Source organism: Schistocerca serialis, chromosome 4 (assembly GCF_023864345.2).
Source record: "Schistocerca serialis cubense isolate TAMUIC-IGC-003099 chromosome 4, iqSchSeri2.2, whole genome shotgun sequence".
NCBI lineage: Eukaryota > Metazoa > Arthropoda > Insecta > Orthoptera > Acrididae > Schistocerca > Schistocerca serialis.
Window position 1 is genome coordinate 134,787,613 of NC_064641.1, and position 12,709 is coordinate 134,800,321.

General features: G+C 39.6%; 1 protein-coding gene across 3 annotated transcripts in view; it reads left to right on the forward strand.

The window, feature by feature from the left end:
* Window positions 1-420: 420 nt before the first annotated feature.
* Window positions 421-12,709, forward strand: part of LOC126473638 (calcium-transporting ATPase type 2C member 1) — a 72,691-nt gene continuing 60,402 nt past the window's right edge. Inside the window, exons 1-2 of one of the 3 annotated variants that reach the window (XM_050100825.1) lie at window positions 421-465; window positions 2,901-3,095. In XM_050100825.1, coding sequence (XP_049956782.1) covers window positions 2,916-3,095 — 180 coding nt within the window. In that variant the 5' untranslated portion in view covers window positions 421-465; window positions 2,901-2,915. Of the gene's footprint in view, window positions 605-2,900; window positions 3,096-12,709 lie in introns of all 3 variants that reach the window. The other 2 variants (XM_050100823.1, XM_050100824.1) reach the window with 2 other exon arrangements.

The following is a 12,709-nucleotide window of genomic DNA, read 5'->3' on the forward strand; positions in this document are numbered from 1 at the left end:
AATAAAATTCGTATGTATTCTGCGCAAGTGACAATTCCTTCTCAATTACATGTCTCTGCTTCACCCGCAGATTCTCCTGCATACGTCGGCAAGTCTTCGAAAGAGGCGGTGAATGGTTATGAAGCTGTTTCATCAATTTCGTCTGCTGGCGCAGCTGCGCTGCACAGGGTTCCAAAGCCCATGTAACAAAGATGACCCATAGTGCAACGCTTTAGAGCTTCTTCATCTTAATCGACATTGTTTGTTGTTATAATTATAAACATTAGCGACGTATCAATTAGTTTGCCAGTGTTCTTTCAATGTCTGACACTCAGTGGAGTGAAGTTGTGCAGTAAATTTTTTATCAGCCGTTATGGGGTGTGTGGTTCATCTTTATGTCGAAGTGCCGTACAGAAGCCCGTCGAAGTTTAGTTGGTGTGTAGCTGTGTTGCGGTGGAGGTCTTGTCATGTAAAAGCTAAACGCAGGTAGTGTGGTGAAGCCGTATCACTGAAAATGAAACATAGTAATAATACGAAGTATGAGAAACTGTCGCAGGCACGTGCCGACAAGTGCTATGAAGACTCGGTAGGAAGCCCAGAAAGTGGAAGTATAAATTTAAGTGAAGTGAGTGGTCTGGCAGAAGTAGGACTCAACGATATTGATTAGTGCATGTGAAAGTTTTTGCCACACTTATTGAAAATAATACTTCGTGCTTAAATAATTTTCGTTTTATCGTTCGTTGACATCAGTATCAGCTAGGGAAGCAGCGAAAAAGTGTGTCGCAAAAGTTATTGGTCTACATGCATTTGTAGTTAATCAATAACAATGCTGATTTATGTGTTGCATATGATTGACAATAAAAATTAGTAGGAAGAGCACGAATCTAGGTTAATTTATCGAGCACATGCATGAAGTAAGTCTGTGTACGGCATATGTAGCATTTTTGCCGAATAGTAGTTAGCTTTGTTTTTAGCAATTTTTTTCCAAACTTTAAAAGAAGTTTTCCCTCGGAGTACATGAATTTTTAAGTGCCACACTTCGCAGCCAAAAGAAATTTAGAAGATGAAATTGCGCCTGAATCGTATTTTCTGGTAAATTCGTGCCGCTCCATGAATAAACGCGCCCCTCTGCTGCATATATTGTAGCTATTAGCATGAATTGGAACGTTACACTTACTGCGTTGACAGTATCCCATTCAGCCATGCCGAATGTCATCAACCGATTATCGAGAAGAATACAATGTCTGTATGTCATACGTACTCCTGTGTTTACAGTTTTCCGTCCTTTTCTGCTCTTCTCGAAAAAAGAAAAGAAAACGGACAGTAATTACAGACTTGCAACTGTTAGCTTTAGACACATTTGGATGTATCGATGAATTTTAGTAGCTAGTGCTATTCTTTCCTTGTCTCTTTCGAATACTCGCCAAACTTGTACTGTTAGTTCCATTCAGTAACCATTTTTATGTGACAGCTTTCTACCTCACACTGAATTTGAAAATGTATCGTTGTGTGGCGAATATGAAGAATCTCATCTCTCCCATGTACCAGCTTCATTCAGTTCTTACGTGATCCGGAAAATTTGCAGCTATGAGCGCTTTGGAAGTATGGCTTTCCAGCATATGCAGACAGGCATTTACTTCTGAGCTGTCCACAAACGTATAAATGTTTATTTCTGTTTCCATATTCCATCAGTAGCGTCATCCTGGTATATTCATTATCATTTTACCAATGTATATTGAACTCTTCATTATTGCGAGACAAAACTAGATGTCTGGAAACTGCCACTTAATGTTAATCCAAGTATAAACAGCTTTGAATGTATGTGTAGAATAAATATTTTCATTTAGCAGATTCTATTTTACTTGAAAAATCATTTGTTGCTGTCGTTGTATGTGATATTAGGCCTATGTGGTTTACAGTAGGACAGTTGGATGCACAATGTAATTTTTTTTTTTTTTTTATATAGGGGCCTAAACTCATTTGTGAATTGCAAACCATACATACCACTATGCTGTTGTTTTGTAGACTAGAAGAAATTGAAAGCAGTATCGTCTGTTTTTCATTCAGGAACTGTCAGTCTGTTTTGTGTCATTGGCAATGAGTCATACATTGTGCATTTTTGTGTTTAGAAACTTGAGTCTTATGGTGTTAGTACTGTCTTGTGTTTTCTTGCTCATTTGGTTGCTTCAACATGAGAAGGCAAACTTTCAGAGATGATGAATTTGTTTTTAATGACAATATTAGATAAGCAAATTGCATCCCAAATTACTCAAATTTAGTTATGGTGAAGATACTTGCAGCTTGGCTGGAAATTGAGGGAGCAACCAGTGGAAGTTACACACAAGACAAAACACTCAGTACATAAGCTCTATAAGATATATGCATCGAAATTATCATTCTTATGCATTAACTCATCAGCATAAAAACAAAAGATGTTATAAGGTCTGTGAAGTGTACACTCTTCAGCGTCGTGGTTTTTGCTGTGAATGTCGCCTGCTCTATATAATTTCATGTGTAATGTGTTGTACTTATTCACCTAGGTTGTATTTTTTAAAGCATATATTAAGCTAATGTGTGGCTCTTGTTTTGGCATTTTTTGTCAACCTTATGAACATCTCTGCATGTTTTTCTCTTTTTGTAGTTTGTCTTGCCCGCACTTTTCACTATTTATTTCACATTGATCACTGTTAATTGATATTAAATATGTAATGTTTGAGTTTTACCATTCCCAGTTTTCTTTTATGAATGGGAACTCTAGCTTCCTTGGCAATTGTAATTTTAAAGGGAGGTGAGCAGTTGTGCTTGAATATGAAGTTTGTGACTCATTTAATTGGTTTACTTGTTATTTCATTTAGTTTCTTTGCATGAATAGTTCTTAATGCTTCTGGCGACAATGATACTATTATTACCCCACTGCTCAGGTGGATGAGCACTACATGTGGCTCATAACAAATGAGGCGAGCACTCTCGGCACTGAGGAGGTGGCAGCACGGCTGCGCACCGACCTTCGGACTGGCCTCCGATGGCGGGAGGCAGAGCTTCGGAGGCAGCTGACTGGCTATAATGAACTGACTGTCAAAGAAGAGGAGCCTACATGGAAGAAATACATTGAACAGGTATGTTGTATTGCTTACTTCTTTATTTCCAGTCTTTATCTACTTGTACCTGGATAGTATTTTTATGCTGTGTATCATTTTCCTCACCACCTTTCTATTCTTGCTTCTAACTTGGTAAACTCTGAGGAGAGCACCAGCAGTAAATCACTAAACAGTGACAGTGAAACTGAACCTGAAAAAGACAAAATAGGCTACTCAATTTGAGTTCATTTAGAGAAGTTTGGAGTGTTTCCATTTACCAATTACAGCATCATTGTGGTACTGAAAGACCTAGAAAGAATAGAAATAATAGAATGAGGGAAAAGTAACCAATCATTGTACAATGGAAATGTTGTTGTACGTATACTGTATCTTCTAACTATGACCCAATAAGGTTCTGTGAGTTGTGTGATTGGGTCTCTCTCTCTTAATTTCATACATATTAAAAGGAGTTATTGCAAGTAACCAGTGTGACACATCTTAGAGTATGCATTATGTCACTTCAATTATTGTCCAAAAATATAATATGAATAGATAAAAAATTTACTCAGCCAGCAAAGGGAGGAAAAAATACATATGAAAGGTATTGAAATATACAACGTTTTTGAGGCAGTGCCTCTTTCTGGCTGCAGGGTTGAAGGGAAAGGACTGGCAAGGTTTAAGAAATGTGGAGAGTTATGGAAAAGTTGCCCAGAACCCCAGCTTAGGGAAGACTTACTGGATGAGATGAGAAGGAAAGAATGATAGTTTGTCACTTCACTGGACAGTATTTGAAAAACTGAGAACATAAAGGTAAAAGGTAGGGTAATGAGTAAGACGTATTACTGAAAGAAACAGTGTGCAAGAGTGGACAGCTATGTTCATTATACAAGGTAGACAGGCGAGGGGGGGGGGGGGGGGGGAAGGTATAGAAAAAGAAAGGGGAGCAAAGAAGAGGAATTGTTACTGAAAAGAAATGCTGTGACCACAGAAACTAATGTAAATCTAGACCAGTGACTGTCATGTTGTTGAATATGCTCTCGGACAGCATATTGTGTGTTACCAATATACACCCCGTCTGTGTTCATTCATCGTAATTGATAAGTTGGTGATACTCATACCCATGTAGAAGGGCAAACAGTGTTTACATAACAGCTGGTATATGATGTGTCATTTCACAGAAGGCTCTTCCTTTTATAATATGTTATGCAGTCACAAGGATGGTATAGAAGGCATTGGACAAGTTTTACAGTGGGGGCATAACAGGGATAGAAGCTACAGAGTAGGGTAACTGGTAGAGAAGGGACCACAGAGTCTGACCAGGATAGTGTGGAGATTGGGGGGGGGGGGGGGGGGGAATCCAGGTGATGTGGGCAAAAATCACAAAGACTGGGCCTCATTTGAAGGCAACTGAGTAATGCATTCAAGACCAGGATATTACTGAGTACTCGTATGTTTTTTTTGGGGGGGGGGGGAGGATCAGAAATACCAGGAAATCTCATTTTGAACCAGGCTGACAGTATAATTGCATAGTGAGAATGGGGGTGTACTGCATAAAGAATCTGCATCTGAAAAAGTACATTGCCTTGAATGCCAAGGCTGTGTGGGAGGGAATGTTTGACTGAAAAGGATGACAACTGTCAAATGTAAGTACTGTTGTCTGTGGGTTTACTGTAAAGGTAAGTGCTAGCTGACCCTCAGCGGGGATGAGGTAAACATCAAGGACAGTGGCATGAGATTTGGAATAGGACCAGTGAAATTTAACTGTGAGAATGTATTTTATTTAGAGATTTCAAAAATTTCAACAAGTCAGTCTCACGAGCCCATATGGCACAAATGCCATCGGCATATCTAAACCAAACCAAAGGTTTATGGATGCCAGGAAAGCCCCCTCCAAGTGAGCTATGAAAAGAGTGGCATAAGAAGGAACCATTGTGGTTCCCATGGCTGTTCCCGCAATCTGTTTGCATGTCTACCCCTCAAAGGTAAAAGTAGTTGTTAGTGTGTATGAAGTTAATAAAATTGAGCAGGTAGGACATCATAGGTTTAGAAGCAGGTGGACACTGACTAAGGTAATGTTCAACAGCAGACCATGTACGTTGGGAATGTCGGCATAGCAGGAGGTAGCATCAGTGGTGAGAAGTAAGGTGTACGGTGGGAGTGGGCAGACGCAGATTTCGTATGATCTAGGCCAGTGGTTTCCAACCTGAGAGGTTAGAGAGATTTATGGGGGATGAGGGGGGAGGGGAGGTGCAGACAACACAGAAGAAGGCAGAAATGTGCTGTCAGACAAGTCAAAACTTTTATATTCTTATTACACTATGTGAATCTATTTTTTGTGGAGTTGGCAGAATCAGTTTTGCCTGACATGTTGCTGACGCAACAGTCTTCAATCTGTATTCTCCATTCTTAACTCAATGTTACACCTGTTGGGCTGTGTAGAAGTAAATTGTATTTTATTGGTTCTGGATGTTGATTGAAAATCGCTGCTAAAAGAAGATTGTGTAATGAAGAATATAATAATATGGATTTGGTTATAATAGAGGGAAACATTCCACATAGGAAATATATATCTAAAAACAAAGATGATTTGACTTACCAAATGAAAGTGCTGGCAGGTCGACAGACACACAAACAACCACAAACATACACACAAAATTCAAGCTTTCGCAACAAACTGTTGCCTCATCAGGAAAGAGGTAAGGAGAGGGAAAGACGAAAGGAAGTGGGTTTTAAGGGAGAGGGTAAGGAGTCATCCCAATCCCGGGAGCGGAAAGACTTACCTTAGGGGGAAAAAAGGACGGGTATACACTCGCGCGCGCGCGCACACACACACACACACACACACACACACACACACACACACACACACACACACATATCCATCCACACATATACAGTCACAAGCAGACATATTCAATGACCAAGACAAGATTATTGTAAAATAAAGTTAAATATGTCTGCTTGTGTCTGTATATGTGTGGATGGATATGTGTGTGTGTGCGAGTGTATACCCGTCCTTTTTTTTCCCCCTAAGGTAAGTCTTTCCGCTCCCGGGATTGGAATGACTCCTTACACTCTCCCTTAAAACCCACTTCCTTTCGTCTTTCCCTCTCCTTCCCTCTTTCCTGATGAGGCAACAGTTTGTTGCGAAAGCTTGAATTTTGTGTGTATTTTTGTGGTTGTTTGTGTGTCTGTCGACCTGCCAGCACTTTCATTTGGTAAGTCAAATCATCTTTGTTTTTAGATATATAATATGGATTTGGGTTTATTGGAAGAGACATGAAACTACCACAGTGTGTTGTGTGTCATAATGTCCTCAGTAACAAAGCATTGTGGCCTGTGTCTGGAATGTCTCATAACAGCTCACCCAGTGTTGAAAAATAAACCAAAAGACTCTTAAGTTGGAAAAAGAAATTTTTTATGTTGCGTGAAACAGGACTCTACTGAGATCTTTCAGCAGGGAAACAAGAATGTTATTGAAGCATTATATGAAATTTCTCTCTTAATAGCAAAGACAAAAAACCCTCATACTATTGGTGAGATGTTAATGAAATCTTCCATTCTTAAAGCAACCAAAATTGTTTTTGGAGAAGGTAATCAGTGAAAGATGGACAAAACGTCACTTTCAAACACCAGGGTGCGTAGGACCAAAGAAGTGACCCTGAATGTGAAAGAACATCTAGTCGAAAGACTGAAACATTACAATTTTTTTACCTTACAGTGTAATGACTACTGATGTAGCTTAACAGTATCACTTAATACTATACTACTGATTTGCAGTTGAGAAGAAAATAATGGAAGTACTATTGTTTTCTAAAAACATAGAAACGGCATCAAGAGTTTATTATGTACTTTCTGCTTTTAATGAATTTCTGATTGAAAATCATTTGTTTTGGGGCATTTACAGAAATTTGTTCATGTCTTGGCTTCCTAAGTATTGCCATAGAAAACCATTCTAACATTTGTGACTCTCATTGTGTGATCCATTGACAAGCCTTAGCTTTACCTGAAAAACTGAACACAGCACTTAAAGTTGCTATTGGCATAAATAATAAAATTTAGTCAAGTGATATGATGTTATTGTTGTACACCAATCTTTTAATCTTTCATAGACAAAGTCAGTGTCTTTTAGAGGGCAATATGCTTAGCAGGCTGTATGAATTGAAATCAGACATAGTTCTATTTCTTTTGAGTCAAGGGAACGATGAGCTTCATCATTTATTCACTTACAACAGCTTTATATTTTCCCAAGCATACCTTGCAGACCTATCTGAAACCCTGAATAATCTGAATTTGAAAGTACAAGGTAGAAATAACACCGTAATAGATGCCAATGATGCAATAAGTGCCTTCTTGGAAAAGACACAACTATTGAAGTGTCGTCTGGATGCTCCCATTACTATCTTTTCGTCATTCCTAATTCCGTGAACTTCTAGATAGGCAACAGTGATTCCAATGAGTGGAGAGTTATCATCAACGAACATCTGGAAAGACTTGAAGCCTAAATTTCTCACTTGCCTTCAGTGGAGTGGCAGTGCAAATTAGGAAGGTCACCCGCCACCATTGATATGCATGGACTTTCTGATGAAATACAAGAGTTGAATTGAAATGTGGGTAGAGTTTTAGATAACAGTGTCAACAAATGGGGTTGGAAGAATTTTGGGCCCATTTCATTCTTATTTATCCAGGAATGGCGAGGCATTCGTAAAAGTCCTCACACAGTTCTCATCTATGTACCTATGTGAGACTGGATTCTCGATACTAACCATCATGAAAACAAAACACTGTAGTTGCCTGAATGTGGAGAGTGCTGTTAGATGTGTGTTAACTAGTTTTAAACCAAACATTCAGGAGCTGCATAGAGAGAAACAATGTCAACCATCTCACTGATGTTCTGAACTTTTGTGATTCCCATCACATAAAAAAATGTTTCATGTGCAAAGTGTATAGGTATTTAAGTAAGACATAAAGACATTTCTGCTGTATTTCAACTGCCAAGTCCTTTCAAACATTACGGTTTTGTATTATTCTACATTTGATAATCTTCTGTTACTAAAGTGAGGATTACAGATTATTGTCAAATAAAGTTTTCAAAAGAAGCGATAAATAAAACTAAATAAATAAACAAACATAGGGACTTGAGATGTTCTGAGATTGCAAAAAGGGACGCCCGGTAGAAAATGTTGGGAACCACTGATTTAGGAAATGGTTGGTCTCTTCAACATAGGAAGGGAAGTATTTGTACTATAGGTTGCATGTTTTGATCAACCCAGGTAGACAGAGACATACAGTGAGTGCTTTGAAGCCAGCATCTATGGGATGGTCAAGGTTGTTCAGTTTGTGGATCTTAGGAAGAAGGTAAAAATTGTGTGTGTGGTTTGAGTAGGGTAAGAACGTATATGGATTGTGTTATTAATCCCTGTGATGGGCCTGAGGTTTTAAGGGGGGACTCTAGTTCAGTTTTCAGCTGAGGGATGGAATTTTGGTGGCAGGTGCTGTACGTGGAAGTGCCAGAAAACTGGTTTAGAGCCATGGTTACATACTCTTATCAGTCAGGTCCACAATGATAGATCTCGTCTGCCAGTTTAGAAGGAACAAAAAGCCTGCATAGGACAGGTTAAGATCATGCTGCAGGGACGTGAGAAAGGGTGGCGAAGCACCGTTGGATGTTTGAAATTCTCAGATAACTTGCACGGAGTGTTGTTGAGGTAATTGTGGTGGATCAAGTTGGGATCTTGAATGAAACTGTTCAAAGTAGGGTTCAGTGTCAGTTCTGCTGTTAGAAAGGTTTGAGATTGGGCTGCAAAGTGATAATTTCAGTTAATGTGACATGTGAAGGAAAGTGGGTTCTTAACTAAACCAACAAATTAAATGCAGGTTTAGGGCTGAAAGTGGAACCTTTGGAGAATATGAATAATTCAGGAGGGGCTTAGATGAGAACTCACTACTATTGTGGCTGGTTCATGTGATTGTGGGTTGCCATTACTCTGCGAGGCAGTGGTGAAGGCTGGGGGATGTTCAGCTAGTTGGCCAAGCTCAGTTTGTAGGAGACAAGTGATGGTTGATGATGTGGCTGTTTATGGCACTGGAGTGAGAACTGGGATGGAAACATCACTGTTGAAGTAGTTTAGGAAAAGACAGGATAGTTTTCTGAGGCGGTGTCAGGCCTGTTGTTGCAGTTTGTAGTTGGCTTGGCTGATGATCGAAGTAAACATGAGGGACAGATAACTGCAATATTTTATAGGAGGACAGAACTCTGGAGGAGGAAATTGACAGGTGAGATATATAGCTCACAATTAGTTGGGTAAGTGCAAGAGATTGCTATATTTGAAACTGTAAAATGGGATGTGAAGAGTGGGATTACATCCAGAAGTAAGGACATTCTAAGGTAGACCTTTGGGGATATTTTCACAATGTCTCGGCAGTCAGACACTATGCTCCTTCTGCATCCATTTCCCCGCCCTGTGACTCATAGATTTTACCCCTGTGACAATCCCCACTGTAAGACTTGCCCAACGCACCCACCTGCCACCACCTACACCAGTCCTCTAACTGGCAAAACATACTACAAAAGGAAGAGCCACTTGTGAAATCACCCATCTCATGTACCAGCTGATATGTAAATACTGTTCACCCTTCTACATTGGTTTGACTGTCACCAAGTTATCAGTTAGGATGAATAGGGACAGGTGGGGGGGGGGGGGGGGGGTGTATACCGGCAACACAATATCCTACTGCAGAGCACGCTCAAAACCACGACAGTCATACAGTCATACCCTCAATGCCTGTTTCACCACACGTGCCATCTCGATTCTCTGGTATCGCAGAACTGTGCAGGTGGCATTAAGACATGCTTGGTTCTCACCACCCACCTGGCCTAGATTTACATTACTTTTGTGTGGTTGCAGCATTTCTTTTCAGTAACAGTTCCTTTTCTTTGTTCCCTAGTATTTTACAATATCTTTATTGTGTTACCTGTCTGTTTTTTTTTCTGTTCTCCTCGCCTGTCTACATTGTGTAATGCACATAGCTGTCCACTCACACTGACTCTTGCACACTTTTTTTCAGTAATCTGTCTTACTTATTACCCTGCATTTTACCTTTAAGTTCTTAGGTTCTCAAATATTGTCCGATTTGGGCACAATCAGTCTGTCTTTATTTCTCATCCTTTCCAGTAACTCTTTCCAGACCTGAATTCTGGGAAACTTTTCCACGTGTCTCCCCATTTCCTAAACATTGCGTCTTTCTTGTTCATCTGTCTTTCTTTCCCTTCAGCCCTTCTGTCAAAAGGAGCTATTTTCTCTGAAACTTGCACATTTCCATATCTTTTATAATTGCATGTTTTTTCATTACACCTCTTGGTGAGTAGATTGTGTGTCTGTCTAAATTATATTACTTTCAACATTTTTTTGTATGTTGCTGGATCCAATAATTGAAGTTCCACAATATTTCAGTGAATAACCACTCTGCCATCACTAGGTGGTGCTGTTGGAATGATATGTGTACTATGTTCTGACGATTGATGGTATTTATGCCTGCTGGTCCAGAGGTTGGGCCTTGATTGGCCCTTTGCTGTGCTCGGTGGGGGGAAAGGGGGGGGGGTGCAGCTGCAGTGATGGGTGGAAAACTCGGTTGCCTTCCGCCCATAATTCCTGTGACATTTTGCTTCCAGATGTCGCATTTTGATGGAGTTTTGTATTGGCTTGCGTGCCTTGCTCATTTGGAAGCCCAGGTCCCTGTTGATAAAATTATCAGGTATTTGGCTTCTTTGGGAAAGGAGTCCCAAAATTTATCAGCGGTAGCAGAATGTGGCATCTGGATGTGAGATGCCACAGAGACAACAGGCGCAAGGCTACTGAGACTCTCGCCACTATAGCCCTCACCACAGCCACACGACCTCCCACCACTGAGCCTGGCATGGGGCCAGCGAGGTCCAAATTTGGGACCGACAGGAATACATAATGCTAGCACACAGTGGTCGCACTATTTTATCAGAACCGCGTGTTGATGGTGGAATGGTTATTTGCTGAAATGTCACGGAACTTTGGTGATAGGATGTAGCAGCACAGCTGAGAATCTTGGCAGCAGCATATACATGGGGAAAGCCTAAAATCAAATACAACCATTATATAATCCAATTGTTGTGTGGTATAAATGTGGTAAGGGAAGTTCTGGCAGGATGTAAATAATTTGGAGTAAAGGAGACCTCTCACTGAATAGTAGCAGTGCTGAGTTGCTGACAGGCACACAAAAAAAAGTGAATACTTTTCTAGTTCTCATATGAATCCTTTAATGAGCTACAGCACACGTGCTAGTGAAGTTTTAATTCTTGTTTCTATTTGCCTATTGACGGCTGAAAGCTTCTACTATTTTGTGAGTGGTCTTATTTACTCCCAAATTATTAACATTCATTGGCTGAGGAGTTACGTAGGTAGAAATCATCCATGCCTTAACTTCCAAGTGTGTCTTCTGCGGCAAGAGATGACATGTAAGGCAGAAAAATAGTCTTTTAAGCCACAGACTAAATCCCAAGAAACAGAAATCACCTAGCCGATAGAAATTGTCAAGAAAGCTTCAATTTTATGACAACATCTAATAATTGTTTACAAAATAATTTAATATTTGTAATCCAGCTTAAAATTGGAGGCATTGGGTTGTAGGATAGAAACACACAAAGTAAAGGTGACTGTTCCTGAACGTTCTTGGGTGGTTGCTATTCAGAAAAATATTGAACACACATGCTTTTTATGCTGTAATGCCTGGTACTGACGACTTTGACAGTTGGAAGACCAGAAATCTGGAGGAAGAAATGTGATTGAAGTTAGTTTTTTCTTTCTTCTTCACCTTCTTCGTCTCCTGTGGATCATATTCATGACAGTTCACCCTGATATGTGAAGTAGATATTAATTTAATTTGTTTTTACAACTGTCTGTTAACACCTTTAATTTACTAGGGAGGTGGTCAAATATGTTTATTGCTTCATACTTTGCTCCTTTCTATGCAGGGTAAGGTTAAGTTGTGACTAGTGGAGGCTGAAATTGTTCCTAGTGTTATATTTTTAAATTCTAGTACTATTTTCAAATTATGCCTTATTCTGTACAACAAACTTCGTGAGTGAGTTAATGCATTGGGGGGCTGCTGTTAGTATGCCTATGTTTTTAAACAACAGTCTTAAGAAAAGTATAGATTGCAACTCAGCATAAAGATAGCACATTGAGTTGCATACAAGCACCCCCCTCGAGCTGCTGTACTTTTGTACCATGTGGGTGTGTGTTTCTTCTTTTCTTTTCTGAAGAACACGTTGATGAAAACTAAATACATAAGTCTTTTCGTTATGCCTGTCTGCAACTCATTGTGTCATCTTTATGGTGAGTAGCAGCCTATTCAATTACTAATATTGCTGATATTTCAGCCTGTAGTTTTCCATTTTTTAATTTTTTAAACAGTAGTCTACATAAAGTTCAGGGATGGACACAAGGTATTACCATTACAGCACATTTTCAAGTGCAATGAGTACTTTGTGTCTTTAATAGAATTGCCCCAGAAAATTATTCCATATGACATCAAACAATGCAAGTATACAAAGAAAGCTAATATTCCAATGCTTTCGCTGCCAACATTAGCAATGATACACAGAGGAAATGTTGCTGAAC